Source organism: Salmo salar, chromosome ssa08 (assembly GCF_905237065.1).
Source record: "Salmo salar chromosome ssa08, Ssal_v3.1, whole genome shotgun sequence".
NCBI classification, from domain to species: domain Eukaryota; kingdom Metazoa; phylum Chordata; class Actinopteri; order Salmoniformes; family Salmonidae; genus Salmo; species Salmo salar.
Genome location: NC_059449.1, coordinates 8,700,450 through 8,727,080, shown reverse-complemented (window position 1 = coordinate 8,727,080; position 26,631 = coordinate 8,700,450). Strand labels below are relative to the sequence as shown.

Here is a 26,631-nt window from a genome sequence, read left to right as displayed (position 1 = left end):
CCAAAAAAGTGTTCTCTAGCAAGCCATCTGTTATGGGTGACACAGTGATGCCATCTGTTGGTAAATGTTAATTACTGCAACTCCAGTGTTTTACCGGTGTGCTTGGGATACCCGGATGTATTGCAATATACTGAACAGACTGGTTACTCGCATCAATGCCTCTGTCTCGTCATTTAACATTCAAACATGGTGTCAGAGTCGGATAACTAACCATGCTTTCCGCAAATTAGAGTCACCTGTTCTGGTTTACCCCCCCAAAAATGCTTATTTGAGTAAAACTTCGCCGGAATTGTCCTTAGCTAGAGTGAGTTGCTAGTTAGCTTCAGTGTTGTTAGCACCGGTTAGACATGGCAGCGAACATTCTCCCTCCCGCCGTTATGAAGTTCAGCGGTGATTGGAGCACAAACTGGGATACGTTTAGAGGTGAATGGGAGGACTATGCACTAGCAACAGGACTTTCGGGAAAAGGACGATGAGGTAGTGGCTGCCATTTTGAGGACTATAATGGGAACTGAATGCCAACACGTATACAAACACAACCTGAACCTAACAGCAGTTCAGCAAGGTAACGCTACAGCTATTCTTGATGCTCTTGAACATTACTTTAAGCCAGCAAAGAATGTTATTTACGAGTGTTATGTTTTCGGTTGTTGCAAACAGGAGGACGGGGAGTCCATTGACAGCTTTGTCACTAGGCTAAGGGAAAAGGCAGTTACATGTGACTATGGCGCTTTAAGGGATGAACTGATCAGAGATAAGATGGTGCTTGGCATAACTGATGAGGGCACCAGCAGACGTTTGCTGAGAGAACGTGACCTGACACTGGTCTTGGCAGTGGAGACATGCCGTGCAGCAGAGCTTACTGATATATGGATAAGGTCCATGGAGTTAGAATGGCAAAATATGGACAATGTCAATGCTACATTCAGGCAGCCAGTAAAGAAATTCCCCTTTGCCACAGCTAATGCTAATACTACAGCCAACTCTGCAGTAGACAACATGCCGATAGTGGCATTTCTCATGGACGGGGAAAAGAACACTGCCAGCCTATGGAAAAATATGCAAATCCTGTGGTACAGCTAATCACTTCGCAAGGGTCTGCATGAAAAGAAAGAAAGGAGGGTAAAGTGCACTCCATTGAAACAAACACAGATGAAGGGAACAACAGCACAGAGGATGTATATGCTAGCAAGTGTATAGTGGCAGTAAGGGCAAAAGGACAAAAGTGGTTTGTCACTCTGCTACTTAATAATAAACCACAGCAATGCCAGCTAGATTCAGGGGCCACATGTAACGTTATGAGCCTTAAAGATAAAAGGAGGCTCGCGCCCAGAGACAAACTCACACAGAGTAGCACCAAACTGAAACTGTATTCAGGCCAGTTCATGACCTCTTTAGGCCTGTTAGTGACAGTGTGTTTTATGTGGCCAGAAACACACTCTTGAGTTTGAAATAGTTGAGGCTAGTCAACAGCCATTACTGTCAGGTTCTACATGCGAGCGCCTTGGGCTTATTAACTTCACCATCCCAGCTGATCTTAACATTATAGACAAAGTCCAGGCTGGGCCCCTAAGCAAGGAGACACTCCTAAGCAAGTATCATGATGTCTTAAACACACCGGTCGAGTCAGTTCCCGGCGAAGTCCACTTTGAGTTGGACGCAGCAATCCAGCCTATCCAGTGTGCACCCCGCAATGTACCAGTGGCCATGAAAGCAGCTACGAAGGCTCAGCTTGACAAATACGAAGCAGATGGCCACATCATATCCGTCACCGAGCCTACAGACTGGATAAGTAATATGGTTGTCGTCAAGAAACCAGACAAGCTACGGATATGCATTGATCCTAAACACCTCAACCAGGCTCTGAGACGTTCACATTACATTATGCCCACGTTGGAGGATGTTCTTTACAAGCTCCCCAAGCCCAGAGTCTTCACGGTCGTGGACGCCAGAGATGCCTTCCTGCAGTGCAAGCTCGACGAGCCCAGCAGCTACATGACCACCTTTTGGATACCCTGGGGCAGGAAGAGGTGGTTGAAGCTCCCCTTTGGTGGCTCCAGAGGTGTATCAGCGGAAACAGCACGAGCTGTTGATGGGACTCAGTGGCGTGGAACCCATAGCAGATGACATCCTCGTAGTGGGCTGTGGAGACAGTGATGAGGAGGCAGAATGTGACCATGGCGCCAAGCTGCTGGCCCTGATGGTCAGATGCAGACAGGTCAAGCTAAGGCTAAGCATAAAAAAGCTTCAGTTTAAAGTGCCAGAGGTTAGCTTTCATGGGCACATCTTGTCCTCCACCGGATTGAAGGCGGATCCAGAAAAAGTAAAGGCTGTCTTGAAAATGCCCCACCCATCTGACGTGAAGGCAGTGTAGCGCATCGTCGGATTCGTCACCTACCTGGTCAAGTTCCTACCGTGGCTCTCTGAAGTGTGTGAGCCACTAAGGAGGCTCATGGACAAGGACACCATCTAGCATTGGCTCCCAAAACATGACGCAGCGGTGAGAGAAATAAAACAACTGGTCACCCAGACACCTATACTGCAATACTACGATGTGTCAAAACCTGTCACGATTCAGAGTGACTCAAGCCAGTATGGACTGGGCTGTTGCCTCATGCAGTAGGGCCAGCCTGTGGCATTCGCCTCTAGGGCACTCACTCCAACAGAGCAGAACTATGCCCAGATAGAGAAGGAGTGCCTCAGCATTGTGTTTGCATGCCAACTCTTCCACCACTACATGTATGGGTGCGACAATTACCGCAGAGGCAGATCACAAGCCCCTTATTGCTATATTCAGCAAGCCTCTCCTGAATGCCCCGAAACGACTGCAGAGCATGCTACTGGCCCTACAAAACTACAACCTCAAGGTGGTGTATAAGCCAGGGCCAGAGATGTATGTGAGTGACACGCTCAGCAGGGCTACTGCATCAGGCACTCACACACGCTCCATGCAACAACACACAGTGTGCAGCTTACAAACAGAGCAAGTGGATGTTGAACACATCAACCAGGCTGACTACCTCAATGTTACGGACCAGCGCCTTATACAAATCAGACAGCACACAGACAGGAACGAGCAACTCCAGTCATTGAGGTCTGTGATTCTGATGGGATGGCCCGACTGCAAGGAAGAAACTGCTTTAGCCATCAGAGATTATTGGCCAGTCAAAGAGGAGCTCAGTGTTCAAAACGGAGTAATATTCAAGGGTCAGAGAGTCGTTATTCCCCGCTCTCTGCGCCCTGAGATGTTGGCGCGCGTGCACTCAAGTCACATAGGAGGTGAGGCCTGTTACAGACAAGCATGTGACACACTGTATTGGCCAGGAATGCAGAGTGAAATCAAAGACTGTCAGTAAATGCACAATCTGCAATGAATATACCATTGAGCAACAGAGAGAGACGATGATGTCCCACGAGCTACCAATGCGCCCCTGGTAGACATTAAGTCTAGATCTCTTCCAGCACAGTGGCAAAGACTTTCTGCTGGTAGTCGATCATTACTCAGACTTCTGGGAGATTGACCTCCTCCCCGACCTCTCAGCAGAGACAACGATCAAAGGCTGCAAGGCTCAGTTTGCCCGCTATGGCCAGCCAGATAGGGTAATTTCAGATAATGGACGCCAATTCTCCGGATTTGAGTTCCGAAAATTTGCTGCAGAATGGGAATTTGAGCACGCCACTTCATCACCACGACACCCAAAAACTAATGGGAAGGCTGAGTCGGCAGTCAAAACCGCAAAGAACCTCTGCAAAAAAGCTCTGCGAGAGGGCAAAGATGCCTGGAAAGCAATCCTGCAGTGGCGCAATACCCTGACAGAAGGCATGGATTGCAGCCCGGCCCAGCGCCTCATGGCACGGCGTTTAAAAGCAGCTCTACCAGTAGCAAGCACTCTCCTGGAGCCATGTGTGGTGACAGACGTGCTGGTGAAGCTACGTCACAGAAGACGGGTCTCCAAGTTAATCTACGACAAATCAGCAAAAGACTTACCTGAGCTCAGGGTGGGTGAAACGGTGCGAATGAAGCCACTACCAGGGGACCGGACAGGCCTCTGGAGACTCGGATCCTGTGTACAAAAAGTGGCACCACGCTCCTACTTGGTCGACGTGAATGGATCACTCTACCGTCGTAACAGGGTTGACCTTCAGATTGCTGAGCCAGTACCTACTCAGAATCCTGATGGTCATAAAGACCATCATGACAAAAGACGGAACCCCAGCAAGTCACATGGGGCCTGAGGCACTGGGCGAAGAGCCGGGGGATCACAGGTCGGCCGCTCCCTCGCCCATCAATACTCCCCTTAGACAGTCAGGTGACACGCCTGTGCGGGAACCGCAGTCCACGCAGACAAGTCCCCTGTCTTTTCACGTTGCGGGCGTCTGTCCCAGCCACCAAAAATACTTAATCTGTAGGTTTCCCATTAGGGATTGTTAACAGACAGAGATAAAAGTGAAGAGTATCAAAATGTGTTAAGTTGTTAACTGAAAAAATAAAAAACTGTTCATGTTGGAAATTACTACTAGGTTTGTTTTGTTAGTGAATTGACAGCTCCTGTCTTATTTTATAAAAGGGAAGATGTTATGGGTGTAAGATGGCACAGTGATGCCATCTGTTGGTAAATGTTAATTACTGCAACTCCAGTGTTTTACCGGTGTGCTTGAGATACCCGGATGTATTGCAATATACTGAACAGACTGGTTACTCGCATCAATGCCTCTGTCTCGTCATTTAACATTCAAACACCATTGTTAGCTTGGGTGCTTGAACGCGGTTGAATGCTCAGACCAACCCTACTCCTCGGCCAGAGCGTCCGGTGTGCGCTCTGAACGCTCCTAATTTATGAACGGACAATCTGACAACACTCTGGATTTACGAACGCCCAGACCGCACTCTGGCACTGAATTTACAAACAACCGAAATCATAAAAAGTTTACATAGCATAACAAATGACTAACAAGCTAGCAAAAGGTTGCATAGCAACAGCATCAACTTCCGGTGGACAGGTGAAGCTCTAGTACGCTCAACTAGTTTGTTTACAGTATTCTAACTAAAATGAACTAATAGTACACAGTATTTTAGTATGGGTATTCGAAAACAGATCTGGATTTCTAATAAAATAAATCCCTACAAACCTCACTGCTCCCAAACCCCCCACCAATCCCACCCTAATCAAATAAACTCTCCCTTTCTACATCATACATTACACAAAATAATAATACATGTTAAACCGTTTCGTCTACCATACACACATTCCAGTACCATCTTACCCTATCAATTTCAAAGAGGAATTAAATCCTGTATGCCCCAATCTCATCCTATACATCATAACTTCCTCCCTTCTGTTCCCATTACAACACTGTCTCCGTACAGATTTCTTTGTAAAAATGTCTCCCCTTAAGACTTTTCATCCCCTTGCCTCTGCCAGCAATATAACCCATTTTCCCTAATCAATATTTACATTTCTCCTCTAATTAACTGCACCTGTATATCCACAATATGTTTCACTGCTTTTTTGCCATTATATCTACTATATCATTTAAGTAACGGGGCGGCAGGTAGCCTAGTGGTTAGAGCGTTGCAAGGTTGCAAGATCGAATCCCCGAGCTGACAAGGTACAAATTTGTCGTTCTGCCCCTGAACAAGGCAGTTAACCCACTGTTCCTAGGCCGTCATTGAAAATAAGAATTTGATCTTAACTGACTTGCCTAGTAAAATAAAAAATAAATAAAACTTCTGTATGGAATCCAACAAAACTGAATTTCAATACCATTTTTTTCTCTTTGTAACCCCAACAACAGCGTCATTACTTCTACCCTTGAATCCTCTCGTTCTGACTTTTCAGATCTTAAACTACACAACTGATGCAGAGTCCTAACATTGGTTGCACCTCTATCCATTGCAATCTAACAATTATCACAACCATTTCCGTTGAATATACAGATAAATTACTTTATTTTCTTCAATCATGTCAAGATCAACATATAGTCTTGTATAAAACAACGGTGGCACATTTCAAATTGCCACAAATGGCCCAATAACAAAGGTCCCCGAGTCTATGTTCATCAACCCTTTTCCCAATCTCTGGGGCTCCCTCTTTTGACATTGTTCATATTCCCAGCAGTCTTCCAATACTGCCAGCATAGTATCTACAGGCTATCTTAACTCGTCTAAGGGATAGTGGCATTTCTCAAGAATCTACTTGAGTGTAGTTTTAAAACGCACCATCGCACATACTGTGTGCCCTCGCTTGCATCAAAGCGCAACAGCAATGTAATAGCCGCTGAACCATATACAAAGCACCCATAGTCAATGGACGATCTTATCAAAGTATGATAAATATTCACTAAAGATTAGCATTAGCGCAACGACTGGAAGTTTATGGGTATCTACTAGCATGCTAGCAGATACAGATACCCATAGAGTTCCAGTCGTTGCGCTAATCCTAATTTGCATTGGCTCGCGAAACTACCTCTAGCTTCCATCATACTGAACAGAGATATAGAAATGGTATCCACAAGTTCATCTGATGCTGGGGAAGTAGATAAAGCGCCTCATAGCTAAAATCCCGAAGTATCCCTTTAACCTTAAAGGAAAACTCCACCCAAAAACAATATTTTGGTATTTGTTTCATTTGGTCCATTGTTGACATAGTCCCAAAATATGTTGCTTGTCAGCAATCAAATTATAAAATGTTTTGGTATTTTCAAAATACAGAAATCATCCTTGTATGATGCATTTTGCAAAAGTTAATCCAGAGATTCTTACCATCTAATGTTAGCTAAATGTGGAAATTAATAAATGATCTACATTTCTTTAAATTGACAATTCTGTGAACTGTTGAACAAGTTTTAAATTGACACAATACCTGTTAGCAATGGTGTCAGCTAGAGATGACGTGCAGGAGCTTGCAGGGATTTGTAGTTTTGTATGATGTCTACTTTGATGCTAATTAGCATTTTCGAATCAGTAAATAGAGCCGAAATATGTTGATAAACGTTTTTTTATTTATTTAACTAGGCAAGTCAGTTAAGAACAAATTTTTATTTACAATGACGGCCTACGAACAGTGGGTTAACTGCCTTGTTCAGGGGCAGAATGACAGATTTTTACCTTGTCAACTCAGGGATTCGATCTTGCAACCTTTCGGTTACCGGCCCAACACTCTAATCACTAGGCTACCTGCCACCCCAAAAGTTACCTTGTCTGAGAGAGATTTACATGGTTATCAAATGTCATGCCAGGGTAAGCCTACACGAAACACAACCCTTAAAAAATCCCCTATGGGAAAAATGGTGGGAAAACGATTTGGAATCATTTCCCTGTTTGACTGCTATGTTTTATGGGTATTATGACACTTCCACTGGGGCTCTGTAGTCTCAAGGCTTAAAAATCCTTCTTTAACCTTTCTCCTCCCTGTCATCTACACTGATTGGAGTGGATTTAACAAGTGACATCAATAAGGGATGATAGCTTTCACTTGGTAAGTCTCATGGAATGAGCATGTGTTCCCAATGTTTTGTACACTGTGTGCATGGGCCGTGTGCTTTTTCTGCTGGTGTATCCTAATGTATCTCCTAGCTGAGAACCCTTTCTCCCATGTGCACCTTCAGCTGGTGCGAGAACCTCTTCTCACTCTGGGGGCAGCTGTAGGAATTCGCCCATGTGGACCCTTTAATTACTCTTCAGGATGCCAGCCTCGAATCAAACTGTATTTGTCACATGCGCCGAATACAAAACGTGTGAAATGAAATGCTTACTTACAAGCACTTAACCAACAATGTAGTTTAGAAAAATAAGATTTACGAAAAGATTTACTAAATAAACTGTTACATTACAGCCTTATTCTAAAAATTATTAAAAATATATATTTTCCCTCAATCTATACACAATAACCCACAATGACAAATTTACATAAGTATTCAAAACCCTTTACTCAGTACTTTGTTTAAGCACCTTTGGCAGCGATTACAGCCTTGACTCTTCTTGGGTATGACGCTACAAGCTTGGCACACCTGTATTTGGGGAGTTTCTCCCATTCTTCTCTGCAGATCCTCTCAAGCTTTGTCAAGTTGGATGAGCAGCATCGCTGCACAGCTATTTTCAGGTCTCGCCAGAGATGTTTGATCGGGTTCAAATCCGGGCTCTGGCTGGGCCACTCAAGGACATTTAGAGACTTGTCCCGAAGCCACTCCTGCGTTGTCTTGACTGTGCTTAGGGTTGTTCTGTTGGAAGGTGAACCTTCACAGTCTGAGGTCCTGAGCGCTCTGGAGCAGGTTTTCATCAAGGATCTCTCTCTGTACTTTGCTCTGTTCATCTTTGCCTCGATCCTGACTAGTCTCCCAGTCCCTGCAGCTGAAAAACATCCCCACAGCATGATGCTGCTACCAACATGATTCACCGTAAAGATGGTGTCAGATTCCGTCCAGAGGTGACGCTTGGCATTCAGGCCAAAGAGTTCAATCTTGGTTTCATCAGGCCAGAGAGTCCTCTAGGTGCCTTTTGGCAACCTCCAAGCGGGCTGTCATGTGCCTTTTACAGAGGAGGGGCTTCCGTCTGGCCGCTCTACCATAAAGTCCTGATTAGTGGAGTGCTGCAGAGATGGTTGTCCTTCTAGAAGTTTATCCCATCTCCACAGAGGAACTCCGGAGCTCTGTTAGTGTGACCATCTGGTTCTTGGTCACCTCCCTGACCAAGGCCCTTCTCCCCCGATTGCTTAGTTTGGCCAGGTGGCCAGCTCTAGGAAGAGTCTTGGTGGTTCCAAACTTCTTCCATTTAAGAATGATGGAGGCCACTGTGTTCTTGGGACATTCAATGCTGCAGAAATGTTTTGGTACCCTTCCCTAGATCTGTGCCGACACAATTCTGTCTCGGTGCTCTATGGACAATTCCTTCGAACCTCATGGCTTGGTTTTTGCTCTGACATGCACTGTCAACTGTGGGACCTTTTATAGACAGGTGTGTGCCTTTCCAAATCATGTCCAATCAATTGAATTTACCACAGGTGGACTCCAATCAAGTTGTAGAAACATCTCAAGCATGATCAATGGAAACAGGATGCTCTTGAGCTCAATTTCGAGTCTCATAGCAAAGGGTCTGAATACTTATATAAACAAGGTATGTTTTTATTTTTTATTAATTTGCAAAAAATTATACAAAACCTGTTTTCACTTTGTCATTATGGGGCATTGTGTGTAGAATCGACTTTTTATTTAATCCATTTTAGAATAATTCTGTAATGTAACAAAATGTGTGAAAAGGGAAGGGGGTCTGAATACTTTCCGAAGGCACCGTATACATGACTGGGAATACAGATATGCTGGTCGCAGATAAAAAAAAATGTTTTATGTAAGGGCGTGGATGAGAACCAGTCAGTATCTTATGTGACCACCGTTTGCCTCATGCAGCGCGACATCTCCTTCGCATAGAGTTGATCAGGCTGTTGATTGTGGCCTGTGGAATGTTGTCCCACTCTTCAATGGCTGTGTGAAGTTTCTGGATATTGGGGGGAACTGAATACTTACGTAAATAAGGTATATGTTTTTTTATTTGTAATAAATTAGCAAACATTTCTAAAAACCTGTTTTCGCTTAGTCATTATGGGGAATTGGGTGTAGATTGATGAGAATATATTTTTTAAATCAATTTTAGAATAAGGCTGTAACGTAACAAAATGTGGAAAAAGAGAAGGGGTCTGAATACTTTCCAAATGCACTGTTTGTACGGTCACTGTGGAGACAAGGTCATCGATGCACTTATTGATGAAGCCGGTGACTGAGGTGGTATACTCCTCAATGCCATCGGATGAATCCCGGAACATTTTCCAGTCTGTGCTAGCAAAACAGTCCTGTAGCCTAGCATCTGCATCATCTGACCACTTCCGTATTGAGCGAGTCACTGGTACTTCCTGCTTTAGTTTTTTTCTTGTAAGCAGGAACCAGGAGGATAGAATTATGGTCAAATTTTCCAAATGGAGGGCAAGAGAGAGCTTTGTACGTGTCTCTGTGTGTGGAGTAAAGGTGGTCTAGAGTTTGTTTTCCTCTGGTTGCACATGTGACATGCTGGTAGAAATGAGGTAAAACGGATTTCAGTTTGCCTGCATTCAAGTCCCCGGCCACTAGGAGAGCCTCCTCTGGATGAGCATTTTCTTGTTACCTTATGGCCTTATTCAGCTCGTTGAGTGCGGTCTTAGTGCCAGCATCAGTTTGTGGTGGTAAATGGACAGCTACGAAAAATATAAACTCTTGGTAAATAGTGTGGTTTACAGCTTATCATGAGGTACTTTACCTCAGGCGAGCAAAACCTCAAGACTTCTTTAATATTAGATTTCACACACCAGCTGTAATTGGGTTCCTGAGTAGCGCAGTGGTCTAAGGCACTGCATCTCAGTGCAAGAGGCGTCATGTGCAACTACATCTCAGACAGAGTTCAGTGTGTCAAATTGGAGGGTCTGTTGTCTGGACCTCTGGCAGTCTCTATGGGGGTGCCACAGGGTTCAATTCTCGGGCTGACTCTTTTCTCTGTATACATCAATGATGTTGCTCTTGCTGCTGGTGATTCTCTGATCCACCTCTACGCAGACGACACCATTCTGTATACTTCTGGCCCTTCTTTGGACACTGTGTTAACTAACCTACAGACAAGCTTCAATGCCATACAACTCTCCTTCCGTGGCCTCCAACTTCTCTTAAATGCAAGTAAAACTAAATGCATGCTCTTCAACCGATCGCTGCCCATACCTGCCCGCCCGTCTAGCATCACTACTCTGGACGGTTCTGACTTAAAATATGTGGACAACTACAAATACCTAGGTGTCAGGTTAGACTGTAAACTCTCCTTCCAGACTCACGTTAAGCATCTCCAATCCAAAATTAAATCTAGAATCGGCTTCCTATTTCGCAACAAAGCATCCTTCACTCATGCTGCCAAACATACCCTCGTAAAACTGACTATACTACCTACCGATCCTTGACTTTGGTGATGTCATTTACAAAATAGCCTCCAACACTCTACTCAGCAAATTGGATGCAGTCTATCACAGTGCCATCCGTTTTGTCACCAAAGCCCCATATACTACCCATCACTGCGACCTGTATGCTCTCCTTGGCTGGCCCTCACCCCCAAAGCCAATTCCTCCTTTGGCTGCCTTTATTTCCAGTTCTCTGCTGACAATGACTAAAACGAATTGCAAAAATCACTGAAGCTGGAGACTCTTATCTCCCTCACTAACTTTAAGCATCAGCTGTCAGAGCAGCTTACAGGTCATTGCACCTGTACATAGCCCATCTGTAAACAGCCCACCCAACTACCTCATCCCCATATTGTTATTTTTATTGCTCCTTTGCACCCCAGTATCTCTACTTGCACATTCATCTTCTGCACATCTATCACTCCAGTGTTTAATTGCTAAATTGTAATTATTTTGCCACTATGGCCTATTTATTGCCTTACCTCCCTAATCTTACCTCATTTGCACACACTATATAGACTTTTCTATTGTGTTATTGACTGTATGTTTGTTTATTCCATGTGTAACTCTGTGTTGTTGTTTATGTCGCACTGCTTTGCTTTATCTTGGCCAAGTCGCAGTTGTAAATGAGAACTTGTTGTCAACTGGCCTACCTGGTTAAATAAAGGTGAAAAATAAAAAAACTGTAGTCCCTGGTTCGAATCCAGGCTGCATCACATCCGGCTGTGATTGGGGGTCCCATAGGGCGTCGCACAATTGGCCCAGCGTCGTCCAGGTTTGACCGGGGTAGGCCGTAATTGTAAATAAGAATTTGTTCAACTGACTTGCCTAGTTAAATAAAGGTAAAATAAATTGACAAATAGACACAATCCACCATCCCTCATTTTACCTGTTCTGTTAACTGTTCTGTCTTGCCGACAGACGGAAAGCCCAGCCAACTGCAAATTATCCCTGTCGTCGTTCAGCCACGACTTGGTGAAACATAAGATATTACAGTTAATGTCCCGTTGGTAGGATAGTCCTGAACAGAGCTCATCCTGTTTATTCTCCAATGATTGCACGTTGGCCAATAGGACGGATGGTAGAGGTGGGTTACACACTCGCCATAAAATTATTTTCATGTGAATGACTGGGATTTGGGCCTGGTCCAGAAGCAGCAGTAAATCCTTCACATCCAGCTCATTAAATATTTGTTTTCCTGTCCAGTTCGAGGTAAATACTCGCTGTTCTGATATCCAGAAGCTCTTTTTGGTCATAAGAGACAGTGGCAGAAACAAAATAAGTAACAAACAATGCGAAAAAACACAAAATAGCACAATTGCCATCCCCTCTGGCGCCATTCTCAGCGAAATGCATGTGACACTGGGTACAGCTGAAGGATTTTTCCCCTTTTGGTAGATCTCCACCTTCTGGGTGCAGCAGAAGCCTTTGTTACAGAACATGCCGAGGAACTGCATCTCTTTACAGTTTTTTGCCTGATGTTGCTCCCCCTCCCCGAGCCTGGGCTCTAGTCCTGTCGTTTGAGTTCAATACTTAATGAAAAGGTGATGGCTGTGTGAATCGGAAGGCCCCATCAACACTGGGTCATGTTCACTAAACATGTGTAATGGTGAGTGTGACTCTACATTTGTATTTGTCTCTAAGCTTTCCCTTTAATCTATGAAATCTGCCCTGTGAGTATCTGTCTCCTAAATGATTATCTGCAGTCCATGGGGGAGGAACATCGCCCTCCAATTTCAGTCACTTCATCTACGACCAGGGTTTCTGTTATCCGGTAAATGCGGATAACAGAATTTAGACGATTTTGTTGTTGTTGCCGGCCAAATTTCCCGGATGAAAAAAAGATTGATTGGAAAATAATCATTTTTATTCATCAAAGCAAAATATACTTAATGGGCTAATAAATCTTCAAGCTGCTGGGGTGTGTGTGTTTCTATTTTTCCTCCCCCAAAAGACGCGAGGTCCTCATAAGGGACTTCAGCTAAGTGTGCCCCGACTCGGTAAAATGTGTTTAGATTGTGTTGATTATCCTCGATTTCAGTGTGGCCAAGATAAAGCGATTTCAGTATCCCCGAGAAGGGATACTTTCTCCAAAACAGAGTAATGATGGCTTCAAGATCGCGCCTTCTTGAGGACAAAGAGGCTGATGTGCACCTAGCTGCTCCAAGGAGTTGGACAGTTTTGACTTCCCAACAGCAGCGGCTCACTTTCAGCAGGTCAAGATCCTCCGTAAACACACGTTAAAATTAGGCTGGAAGCAAATGATTGTGTTCGTCAGGCTCGGTAGGCACCCAATTGCCTATAGTAGGAAACAGAGTTGTTATCAATAAGCCACATATCACACGATAGGAGTCACAACCCCACCATAGTTAAAATAAACAATTTATTAACATCATCCAGTAGAAATGTTTTGTTATTTATCAGGCCTAATGAAAATGTTCATGCCTCGGCTAAATTAAATTAGTTGTTTTGTTTATTAATTGAATGTTTATACAAATATTATATTTTCAAGTTTTATTACTGTCTAGGCAACTTGTTCTTTAAATGTTTTTGTATTTTTTAAATGATATTCACTTATGATTTATAGCAGGGATGAAGACACAACGGGCAATGTTTTGCTTTTCAATAAACCTGTCATGTTGGTATAAGAACATCATTCTAGTTTATTTTATTACAACTTTACAGGCAAATGTATATTCTGTTGAGATTAATTAAAATCATCCCAATGTGATTGAGGTCCATGGGTGTACGCCCTAATGTGTTGCGCACCCAATACATATGGATGTCCGGTAAATTAAAATCTTGCTGGTCACGTCGTCCGGCGTCAAACGGAAACCCTGGATCAGACCCTCCCCTTTCTTATTTAGGCACCCTTCAGAGTATACACCAGAGGTGGGACCAAGTCACTATTATTCAAGTCGCAAATCACAAAGTAGAACAGGTCAAGTACAAGTTGTGCATTCTAAGAGCAAGTCAAGTCACGTTTATGAAACAAATACGTTTTAAAATACACCAAATAGCATACACTGAACAAAATATACTGCTCAAAAAATAAAGGGAACACTAAAATAACATCCTAGATCTGAATGAATGAAATAATCTTATTAATAAATACTTTTTTCTTTACATAGTTGAATGTGCTGACAAAACCACACAAAAATAATCAATGGAAATCCAATTTATCAACCCATGGAGGTCTGGATTTGGAGTCACACTCAAAATTAAAGTGGAAAACCACACTACAGGCTGATCCAACTTTGATGTAATGTCCTTAAAACAAGTCAAAATGAGGCTCAGTAGTGTGTGTGGCCTCCACGTGCCTGTATGACCTCCCTACAATGCCTGGGCATGCTCCTGATGAGGTGGCGGATGGTCTCCTGAGGGATCTCCTCCCAGACCTGGACTAAAGCATCCGCCAACTCCTGGACAGTCTGTGGTGCAACGTGGCGTTGGTGGATGGAGCGAGACATGATGTCCCAGATGTGCTCAATTGGATTCAGGTCTGGGGAACGGGCGGGCCAGTCCATAGCATCAATGCCTTCCTCTTGCAGGAACTGCTGACACACTCCAGCCACATGAGGTCTAGCATTGTCTTGCATTAGGAGGAACCCAGGGCCAACCGCACCAGCATATGGTCTCACAAGGGGTCTGAGGATCTCATCTCGGTACCTAATGGCAGTCAGGCTACCTCTGGCGAGCACATGGAGGGCTGTGTGGCCCCCCAAAGAAATGCCACCCCACACCATTACTGACCCACCGCCAAACCGGTCATGCTGGAGGATGTTGCAGGCAGCAGAACGTTCTCCACGGCATCTCCAGACTCTGTCACGTCTGTCACGTGCTCAGTGTGAACCTGATTTCATCTGTGAAGAGCACAGGGCGCCAGTGGCGAATTTGCCAATCTTGGTGTTCTCTGGCAAATGCCAAACGTCCTGCACGGTGTTGGGCTGGAAGCACAACCCCCCACCTGTGGACGTCGGGCCCTCATACTGCCCTCATGGAGTCTGTTTCTGACCGTTTGAGCAGACACGCACATTTGTGGCCTGCTGGAGGTCATTTTGCAGGGCTCTGGCAGTGCTCCTCCTTGCACAAAGGCGGAGGTAGCGGTCCTGCTGCTGGGTTGTTGCCCTCCTACGGCCTCCTCCACGTCTCCTGATGTACTGGCCTGTCTCCTGGTAGCGCTTCCATGCTCTGGACACTACGCTGACAGACACAGCAAACCTTCTTGCCACAGCTCGCATTGATGTGCCATCCTGGATGAGCTGCACTACCTGAGGCACTTGTGTGGGTTGTAGACTCCGTCTCATGCTACCACTAGTGTGAAAGCACCGCCAGCATTCAAAAGTGACCAAAACATCAGCCAGGAAGCATAGGAACTGAGAAGTGGTCTGTGGTCACCACCTGCAGAACCACTCCTTTATTGGGGGTGTCTTGCTAATTGCCTATAATTTCCACCTGTTGTCTATTCCATTTGCACAACAGCATGTGAAATTTATTGTCAATCAGTGTTGGTTCCTAAGTGGACAGTTTGATTTCACAGAAGTGTGATTGACTTGGAGTTACATTGTGTTATTTAAGTGTTCCCTTTATTTTTTTGAGCAGTGTATACTAAAACAAACAAATACTTATTTCCCTCGTTAAAATGCAAATCAATTTATAACATTTACATTACTACCATTAAAATTATAGACTGATCATTTCTTTGTAAGTGGGCAAACGTACAAAATCAGCAGGGGATCAAATACTTTTTTCCCCCACTGTGTGTGTATATATATATATATATATATAAATAAAAATGTTTTTTTTTAAAGTTTTTGTCCTGCTGAAAGGTGAATGTCTCTGTCTGTTGGAAAGCAGACTGAACCAGGTTTTCCTCTAGGATTTTGCCTGTGCTTAGCTCTATTCTATTTCTTTTTATCCCGAAAAACTCCCTAGTCTTTTCACGTGGCAAGCTAACACCTAACATGATGCAGCCACCACCATGTTTGAAAATATAAAAAGTTGTACTCATTGATGTTTGCCCCAAACATAACACTTTGTAATCAAGAAAGTTAATTTCTTTGCCACATTTTTTACAATTTTACTTTAGTGCCTTATTGCAAACAGGATGCATGTTTCGGGAAATATTTGTATTCTGTACAGGCTTCTTTCTCTTTCACTCTGTCAATTAGGTGAGTATTGTGGAGTAACTACAAGGTTGATCCATCCTTAGTTCTTCCAGCACAGCCATTGAACTCTGTTTTAAAACAAAGACACCACTGGCCTCATGGTGAAATCCCTGAATGGTTTCCTTCCTCTCCGGCAACAGAGTTAGGAAGGACACCGGTATCTTTTTAGTGACTGGGTGTATTCATACACCATCCAAAGTGTATGAACTTCACCATGCTCAAAGGGATATTCAATGTCTGTTCTTTTATGTTTACCGATCTACCATTGGAAAACCTCCTTGGTGTTTGAAATTCACTGCTCACCTGAGGGTTCTTTACAGATAAATTTGTATGTGTGAGGTACAGAGATGAGCAGTCATTCAAAAATCATGTTAAACACTTATTGCACATAGTTGCATAGACTCACTCTTGTTGTGACTTGTTAAGCACATTATTTTGGCTTGCCATAACAAAGGGGTTGAATACTTCAGACATTCCAGCTTATCATTTTTTATTAATTTGTAAAAAGACAATCTCAATTTCATCAATTTGAAATTAAGGCTGTAACAACAAAATGTGGAGTAAGTCAAGGGAAGTGAACACTTTCTGAAGGCACTGTATATCACACAATGTCTGGATGCAATATTCAACACTAAAATCTGTTACTCTCGTTATTCCAAATGCATCTGTGGATCTTTTCAGCTGACAATAAAAATGTATCTTTGACTTTAACGCAGGGTTTGATCTAAACTTCAGAAGCTATCGAGCAGAATGGTTACTTTCTATATTATACAGCGGAATGTTTTTTCTGCTGGTGTGTCCTGAGGTAGCTCCTCTCTGAGAACCTCTTCCCACAATGCACACTGGTGAACGGCCTCTCTCCCTTGTGGACCTTCAGGTGCATCTTCAGGTTGCCAGCCAGGGCAAAGCACATGTGACACTGGGTACAGCTGAAGGGTTTCTCCCCAGTATGGACCCTCTGGTGCCTCTTCAGGTCACCAGCCTGGGAGAACCTCTTCTCACACTGGGGGCAGCTGAACGGTTTCTCCCCTGTGTGGACCCTCTGGTGCCTCTTCAAGTGGTCCTGGCGGGAGAACCTCTTCTCACACTGGGTACAGCTGAAGGGATTCTCCCCTGTGTGGACCCTCTGGTGGATCTCCACCTTCCGGAGGCAGCTGAAGCCTTTGTTACAGAACATGCAGAGGAACCGCTTCTCTTTACTATTGCCTGACGTTGCTCCCCCTCCCCGACCCTCGTCTCTAGCCCTTTCGTCTGAGTTAAATACCTGATCGAAAAAGATGCTGCCAAGTGAATTGTAAGGTGCCATCGACGGGGACACTGGGTCGCGATCCCTGACCGCGTGTAAAGGGGAGTGGGTCGTGACATTTAGATTTGTCTCTAACCTATCCCTGCAGTCTAAGAAGTCACTGGTGTTGCTCTGCGAGTATCTTTCCCGTAAATGAGTCTCGTCTGCATTACATGTCAGAGGAGCGTCGCCTTCCATTTTCACAGTCACCTCATCTATCAGTATAACCTCACTTTTCTTATCTATGCCCCCTTCAGAGTATACACTACTACTGTACTGGTTACAGTCCGCTCTAGACAGATCAGTCTGTGTCTCTAATACCAAGGACATGATGCCAGGGTCCATCGCTGTAGTGTAACAACGAGATAGATCATTACCAGTCTCTGACGCGCCACCTGAGTCCTGATGGGAATGAACCGTCCTCGGGCTTGGCTTTCCATAAAGTAAATACTTTGAGTCAGGAGCAGGAGAACAGCCCAGTCTCCCCAACAACAGCCTCTCTGGGTCTGATCCGTGGTCAGATCCTGTGTGTAAGAGCCTGTGTGTTACAGTTAAAGTCTCGGTCTCTGACTTGAGGACGGCGCTCAGCGTTCCACTGACCTCCGTGATGCTGGGTCGGGTCCTGTGCTGGGGCGTGGTGGCGAGGTCCTCCACGGCCACAGGGGGCACCACTCCAGCCTCTGCTCCAGTCTGGATGTCTCTGCTGTGTGTTGGGTCCTCTCCTTCAGTCCTCTCCTGCTTGACCAGAGACAATCCTCCAGGACCTGCAGCCTCTGCAGACTGACAAGAAGAGAGGAGTTTATTATCGGTAAAAGGGCCAGCCCCAAGTGGTGAGGGTAGGCAACAACACCTCCGCCACGGTGACCCTCAAAACCGGGGCCCATCAGCAGGGCTCTACACGGACCTTTTTTACAAGGAGCACGTGTGAGCCTAAGATTAAAAATGTAAGAGCACAATGAAAAATATTTGCGGTAACAAGCAGTTTCCTTCGTAGTAATGGCGCAAGCATGACAGTCATGAATCTGCAGGCCTTGACATTAACACTTGTCCATTTGTCCGAGACAAGTAAAAAAAGAAGTCGTCGGACAAGAACAATATAGAGGAGTTGTCCTGATCGACAAGTAAAAAATAAATCACACAAAAATTACATTAAACAATTACTCAGATCGGAATTGGATCAGAGGCCAACATCAGAATAATATTAATATTTTCCATGTACATACTGAAAAAGCCTACATTTAAAAAGTGTAGGTGACATGGATGTTGGCTACAGCCTCATGTCCAAACCGATGCCGACATGAGGCGCCAGAAAATGTAGTCGTTCTAACGGACAACAATAACTGGGTCTGTTCCAGGTGCTGTTGGCTGTGCCTCTGTACTACATGGACATTGGCTTACCCAAACTACAACTCACGCTATTTATTGGCTTCCTGGTAAGATCCTAATTTGATAAAGCCATAAATATCTTTGTTTCTGTCACAGGAGGCTGCTGAGAGGAGGACAGCTCATAATAATGGCTGGAATGGAGCGTCTGGAATGGAGCGAATGGAATGGCATCAAATACATGAAAATCTTTGTGTTTTTTTTAGTTTTTATACTTTTTTACACCCTACCTTACCCTAATTAGAGTAAACTAATGGAGAACAATACTTCTACTTACAGCTATTTCGAGCACATCTACGATACCTGTAGTTAAATAATTATACATACATTCCTAATTTCCTCAAGTGCTAAAGTTTCACCCACAGCGGCCAATCCACCATTCATTCTGATCTTAACCCCAACCCTCCGCTATCCACAGATGAACCCATCTTTCCCAGCATAATGCATTTCTATTTCCTTTTGCAATACATCCCTCCATTTTACTATGTTGTCTTACAAGGGTCCTGAACCTCCCTATTGGTCACATTTCTACTGATAATTCCCTAAAAATAAATACCTTACCCAACAGTATAATGATATTTCCCCATTGACTGATCGTGTTTTTTCAGATGCCGAAACAACAGTTTGCAGGTCCATCTGAACCCTGAAATTATGGCACAACGACCATTCCTGGACCTGACTCCAAAAGCGAATCACTGATGAACAGTACCATAAAATGTTGTATTGATTCCGTTTCCTCGTGGCAGAGTCTGCACAAGGCTGACTATTCAATGCCCCATATTTAACAATTTTTGTAGTAGGTATTTTATATAATAGCTTAAATTGACGTTTCAATTGTTGTATTACATGTCACTTCATAGACCCGATGCCAAGGTGTTGGGACATCAAAAACCTGTTCCCAACTGACCTGAATTTTATACAGTATCGTGGTCAAACCTTTTGACTTTAAGTGAAACATTTTTCGATTTACACTAATCATTTGAAGTAATTTCTGATTTTTAATAGGTGTCAGACAGACTAACTCTTTAAGTAACTGCCTCTTCTAATTTTGTGGCAGAGCAATGAATTGGTTTTAATTTTGTATTGTGCAAACACCTCCATACACTGTTGTTAATTGCTTGAGTGACAATCTTACCGTTCTTGTTTACAATGTCCTTCATAAATAATATACCCTTTGTAAAATTTTAACCAAGAAAATAGTTTATTATCTCTATCAATACATTGGAGTTTAGCTATATTATTTGCTGTAATATTAGATCTGCCTTTTCAGGAGGGTGCCATTTTAATTGTAGCCAACTCATTTAAAAAGGAGGTTACTTTACAGGGATCTATTGTCAATCCATCGAATATGTAAGGTTTTAATCTACAAAAAGGCAAAGAGCTCACTCTTAAACATATGTTGGGCCTCTCTTAGTACCTTGCTAGAAAACCAGTTTGGATTTAGATCAAATGTTGAAACAATGGAGGCTTTAAGAGAGGATTAGTGCCTTCATATTTAATAGTTTTAACCCTCCAAACTCATGTTCGTTATATAAATATACTCGTTTATCTGGTTTGCATTTCCAAATAAAGAAAAAATATTTTTTTCACTCACATTATTTGAAAAAGGATTCTCCTGGAGTCTATAAAGCCATGAATAAATATGTAAACTGCGATATCACTAGAGAATTAATCAGGGTAATCTTCCTGTAAAATGGTTTCAAGATTCAATCTATTTTGATAAGTTTTCGATCAAAGTTAATAGGTCAACTTTTCTGGGATATGTACACCAAGCACATCGACATCACCATTCGCCCATCTAATTAGGAGACCACATGTCAATTTAATGTTTGTATCATTTAGAGACTCAATCCGTAACACAGTACACTTAACATAGTTGGGTTTTAGTCCAGAGAAACTGGAGAAATGAAATAGCCACTGCTAAATAGTTAATTAATTGGTTACCCGGATTATCTGCACTGACTAGGCCAACATTTCCCAAACTAGGGGTTGTGAACTGAAAATGGGGTCGCGAGAGAAACTATGAAATAAAATACGCTTGGTTCATAGAACCCGGGTTATGTCAGTAACCTCCGGTAGCCGCTAGATGCAGTTGTAATAAACAGAGTGGTTTCTGTTTTCGTACTACAAATGAAATGTTGCTCTATCGTTTGAACGGTTTAAGCTACAAAATATTATGACCCCCATCACCGAAAGATACGACTCGGGAACACATGTGCGTCTCCCTCTACAATGCCCACAAGCCTCAATAGCACAGAGTGGACTAGACCAGTCACTAAATCAGACTGGGGAAGAAAGATCATCAAAGATGATGTTCTTTTCTACACAGAAGATCAAACAAAATTGCCTGATTTTCTGAACTTCCCAATACCTTTCTGATCCCTTACTGATGTCACTTGTTCAGGTATCATGGCTTTCACCTGGATTCACATAGTCTGTTATGGAAAGAGCAGGTGTTCTTAATGTTTTGTGAACTCATATATATATATCCGATGTGAAATGGCTAGTTAGTTAGCGGTGGTGCGGGCTAATAGCGTTTCAATCGGTGACGTCACTCGCTCTGAGACCTGAAGTAGTTGTTCCCCTTGCTCTGCAAGGGCCGCGGCTTTTGTGGAGTGATGGGTAACGATGCTTTGTGGGTGTCAGTTGTTGATGTGTGCAGAGGGTCCCTGGTTCAAGCCCAGGTTGGGGCGAGGAGAGGGACAGAAGCTATACTGTTACACACACGCACACCGACAACACAAAAAATTTCACACTCAACATATGCAGCTGTTACTCTGTTCTTTATTTTACTCTTACTATTATCTATCCTGATGGCTAGTCAATTTACTCTGCCTTCACATGCATATCTAATACACTGATCTGGAACTGGTACTCCCTGTATATAGCTCCATTCTTGTGTATTTTGTTCCTCATGTTCCTATATTTTTTGTTATTATTATAATTTTAGTATATATATATATATATATATATATATATATATATATATATTTTTTTTTACTCTTCATCGCTGGGAAGGGCTCGTAAGCCCAAATATAATTTGGATTTGACTTTGTGAATCGGGCACCAGTAGAAATCCGCTTTTTCAAGCTGAAAGACGACGGCCAGAGCTTACCCATGATGTTGCACAACGATGTAAGTCAATAAGTCATAATTTTAGTCAAAGTATGATGTATTTGGGCTTGAAGTGCCAAATCCGAATGTGTGACTTTGGATGTTTCCGTCAGTCTGACACGTCTTTTCCTGAGATGAGGTGCAAATTCGGGCCACATTTGATGTACTATAATTTTTGATGTAACACTATGATACTAACCTCTATCAAAATAACATGCTGGGTTGAGGTTCCACTACCCTCATTAACAGTGATTGGTTGATCATCTCCCCATGTATTTGGTCCCGCTGGCTTCACAGAGCTCCTGTGGCCTCCAGTGAGATGTCCTGAGAGAGTGATTGGGGGAAAAGTGGTGGTTAAACTAGGTACTGTCAATGCTCAACGCAATATTGTACACTATTGACACTGTTTACAATTGGCAAGGATGCAAGGTAACACTTCTCATAACTTCTTGATATACTATTTATTGATTGATTGATTGTTCTATGCATCACATTATTTTAATTGAATATGAAAATAGGAAATTAAGTAAATAAAGAATCTGGTTAGAACATGATACTGGCCGTGTCCGAAATCTGGCTTGCCTACTACTTACTTAAACTGCATACTGTGTAATAATTGTATTACATACTATTTAGAACGTACTGGTTAGTAAAAAAATAATACAGTAAGCAACAAATGCCAACACACTAGGCTAATCCATTGTCTAACATTAGATAGTGTGTCGATTCTGCCTGCACCCCGTTGAGGGACGAGCATCCCGGAGAGGTGACAGTGAGGCTCATTGCGCTTTCAAGACTGGGAACTCGGAAATAACCGAGGTCAAATAATGACATCAGTGATCTTCAAGTAGGGAAGTCGGAGCTCTAGAAAGATGCCCGAATTTACGACTTGCAATTTCCAGTCAATTTCCGAGTTCCCAGTTGTCTTGAATACAGAGAAGTCTGAGATTTACTTGTTCTGAATCGTTTTGAACTCGGATAATACGTCATCTAATTGCGATGTTTCCCGCCATTCGTTCACTTATCCTTGTTGTCAAACTCATCAGCTGTTGTCAAACACAAGTGAGTCTTACTCGAAAGTGAGCATTGACTTCTACTAGATGAAAAGCCGACATGACTATAACATACTAGCATTCAAAGCGTACTCAATTTTAGAAAATTCACATACCTAAAATACCTACAATTTACAACGCAAATATAGGTATTTGGACAAGGCAATTATGTCGTTGTGCAATAATACTTGACTTAAATTGACCTGCCAGGTAAAACACAAAAATTGTGGCTTTCAGGGAAGTATTGCATACTATCCAAAAACGGACCTAGTTCCTAATCTGGTCAACACATTTGAACACGAGCAGAGGGGAACAGGGCGACAGGCCCCGCAGCCTCGGCTAAGCAAAATGTACCTCTTGCCATTCCTCTGTATCGGTCGAAGATCTTGACACTACTGGGACGACTGGCGAGGACGCGCTCCCGTGATACCTTCAGTTCCAGTAGCTGTAGTTTCCTCCGCAATGTCCTGTTTTCTTTCTGGCTTTGTGTTATTTCCAAACGAAACACAGCATAGTCGTCGTCTACGAGTTTACAGATCTCTGCCACGGCTGCATTCGCTAGTACCTCCATGATGGAGGCTATTTGAGTGTGAAAAACCATACAGTTAGCCATTGTTAGCTAACGCGAATTAAACCCAACCTGGGGTAAGTATGTGATGCTGTGCAGTTAAATTAACAATGGTCCAGTGTGTTATTAAACGTCTAAATTACAACCTTAACGTGGAAATTGTTATTGGTCACTATTGGTCACACGTTTGTTTGGCGTCATAGCTGAAAGGGTGCGGTTAAATGAAATAGCGATGCGCGCTGTTCTGTGAATTACGGTACTGCTTATTACGTTACACATCAAATCTCCTATGATAAGTGTCTTTCAAGCCGAGAGGAGAAAATTACAATGAATACATTTATTCCATCTACATCACCTCAATAAGTTAAATATTCAATTGTCCTTGTTCTAGCCTAGGTTAAATGTCTCTAAAAATTGTTATTTACACAACAAGCCTGTTTCAAATGGTAAATTAACAAAGGATTAATGAGGGGTATGTGGTTAATTACCCTCTTAGCCCAAGACACTTAACATAACTACAGTGCATTTGGAAAGTATTCAGCCCTTTGCATTTTTCCACATTTTGTTATATTACAGCTTTATTCTTAAATTTATTAAATTGTTTCCCCCCTCAATCTACACAACATACCCCATAATGTAGAAATGTTTGCACATTTATAACAAATACTGAAATATCACATTTACATAAGTATTCAGACCATTTACTCAGTACTTTGTTGAAGCCCCTTTGGCAGCGATTACAGCCACAAGTCTTCTTGGGTATGACACGCCAAGCTTGGCACACCTGTATTTGGGGAGTTTCCCCCATTTATTTTCTGCAGATCCGCTCAAGCTCTGTCAGGTTGGATGGGGAGCGTCGCTGCACAGCTATTTTCCGGTCTCTCCAAAGATATTAGATCGGTTTCAAGTCCGGACTCTGGCTGGGCCACTCAAGGATATGCAAAGACTTGTCCAAAAAGCCACTCTTGCGTTGTCTTGGCTGTGTGCTTAGGGTTGTTGTCCTGTTGGAAGGAGAACCTTCGCCCCAGTCTGAGGTCCTGAGCGCTCTGGAGCAGGTTTTCATCAAGGATCTCTCTGTACTCTGCTCCGTTCATCTTTCCCTCGATCCTGACTAGTCTCCCAGTCCCTGCTGCTGAATAACATCCCCACAGCATGATGCTGCCACCACCATACTTCACCGTAGGGTTGGTGCCAGGTTTCCTCCAGACGTGACTCTTGGCATTCAGGCCAAAGAGTTAAATCTTGGTTTCATCATACAAGAGAATCGTGGTCTGAGTTAAGTGCCCTTTGGCAAACTCCAAGCGGGCTGTCATGTGCCTTTTACTGAGGAGTGGCTTCTGTCTGGCCACTCTACCATAAAGGCCTGATTAGTGGAATGTTATAGAGATGGTTGTCCTTCTGGAAGGTTGTCCCATCTCCACAGATGAACTCTGGAGCTCTGTCAGAGTGACCATTGGGTTTTTTGGTCACCTCCCTGACCGAGGCCCTTCTCCCCCGATTGCTCAGTTTGGCCAGGTGGCCGGCCCTAGTTAGTCTTGTTGATTCCAAACTTCTCCCATTTAAGAATAATGGAGGCCACTGTGTTTTCGGGGACCTTCAATGCTGCAGAAATATTTTGGTACCCTTCCCCAGATATGTGCCTCGACACAACCCTGTCTCGGAGCTCTACGGACAATTCCTTCGACCTCATGGCTTGGTTTTTGCTCTGACATGCACTGTCAACTGTAGGACCTTATATAGACAGGTGTGTGCCTTTCAAAATCATGTCCAATCAGTTGAATTTACTACAGGTGGACTCCAATCAAGTTGTAGAAACATCTCAAGCATGATCAATGGAAACAGGATGCACCTGAGCTGAACTTGAGTCTCATAGTAAAGGGTCAAAATACTTATGTAAAATTGTACTGTTTTTTTTATTTTTAATACATTAGCAAAAATGTAAAAAAAAAACAGTTTTTGCTTTGCCATTATGGGGTATTGTGTGTAGATTGAGGGGAAAATGTATTTAATCCATTTTAGAATGTTGTAACGTAACAAAATGTGGAAAAAGTCAAGGGGACTGCATTCTTTCTGAATACATTGTATGTCAGCTACAGAATGGTTCCGAGATGTCCTTTGTGTAAATCTCAAGCCACACTGCTATGATTTCTCCCCATTGTGGACACTCCTATGTCTGATAAGGCTACTCAGGAAGGAGAAGCTCCTGTAACATACTTTGCACTTGAAGGGCCTCTCCTTGGTGTGAACTGTCTGGTGCTTCTTCACATAGTTTGCCTCAGTAAAGCGCTTCCCACACGTGGGGCAGGCGTATGGCTTGTCTGCGTCCGTCTTAACACTCGGCCTCCCACGTTGTGACCCAATGACACCACAGGTGGCAGAAGCAGGAGCCACCACCCTCAGGTGGTTAGTCTTTGAGCTCCTTCCTTGAAATCTAGACATTGTTTGGGTGTTGTTGGCATTGTGTGCTGTGTTATAGGCTAGGTACGTCTTGTGCACGCCCATCCTGAACCTGTCTGTATTGATGGGGTAACCCTGAAGTAGCTGAGGAAGGCTAGACTCAGGTCCAGGCACAGGCCTTCCATGAACCCAGTCGCAAGGCATTTGACGAGACCCTGAAGAAGAAGACAGACTTCCTGTTAGAACACCCCCAGGGGGTTCACCCACCACTGTCTGTGAAGACTGAAGCCCAGGGTGACCTGCTCTGTTCATCATGGATACTGTGGTGTTTGTATCATAGGAACAGGATGGTCTCTCTCTATCAGCTCCATCCCTGCACTGATACTGTGAAAAGAAGGGTCTGGGCTGCAGACTGGATCCCTGACTAGAGCCTCTGTCTGTCTGATGTCCACCAGGACTGAGGTTGTTCAGTCCACCTGTCCACTGGTTGTGTTCTGTGTGGTGGTGTCTCTGTCCCTCGTGGTTCGTTCCTGGTTGTGATTCGGGAAGGAAGAGCGACGGCTCCTGATCCAGGGTTCTGATCTGGGGCCAGGGTTTGTGACCAGCTGCTTCAGAGGTCCAGTCTCTCCCGCCATCAACACTGGATATCAGCAGGTCCTCATGGACTGCAGACTGTAAACACAAATAGAAGTTTTTATAA

General features: G+C 43.6%; 2 protein-coding genes and 1 long non-coding RNA gene across 18 annotated transcripts in view; 2 read left to right on the top strand and 1 right to left on the bottom strand.

The window, feature by feature from the left end:
- The window catches only part of LOC106610073 (zinc finger protein 214), an 844,054-nt gene that overhangs the window by 464,770 nt on the left and 352,653 nt on the right, over nt 1-26,631 (bottom strand). The window contains exons 1-3 of one of the 8 annotated variants that reach the window (XM_014209216.2): nt 23,321-24,137; nt 22,114-22,238; nt 16,606-18,197 (exon numbers count right to left, since the gene is read on the bottom strand). The exons of 4 other annotated variants lie outside the window; for them this stretch is intronic. In XM_014209216.2, the coding sequence (XP_014064691.1) occupies nt 16,899-18,197; nt 22,114-22,238; nt 23,321-23,579 (1,683 nt within the window). In that variant the 5' untranslated portion in view covers nt 23,580-24,137 and the 3' untranslated portion in view covers nt 16,606-16,898. Of the gene's footprint in view, nt 1-16,605; nt 18,198-22,113; nt 22,239-23,320; nt 24,138-25,470; nt 26,604-26,631 lie in introns of those variants that run through there. 3 more of the 8 variants (XR_006770849.1, XM_045723139.1, XM_014209214.2) reach the window with 3 other exon arrangements.
- Nucleotides 1-26,631, top strand: part of LOC106610072 (neurotrophin receptor-interacting factor homolog) — a 437,457-nt gene that overhangs the window by 85,881 nt on the left and 324,945 nt on the right. The window lies entirely within an intron of this gene.
- Nucleotides 51-4,514, top strand: LOC106610155 (uncharacterized). Its single transcript, XR_001329857.2, has 2 exons — nt 51-565; nt 661-4,514. It is a non-coding gene; the product is annotated as an uncharacterized lncRNA (long non-coding RNA).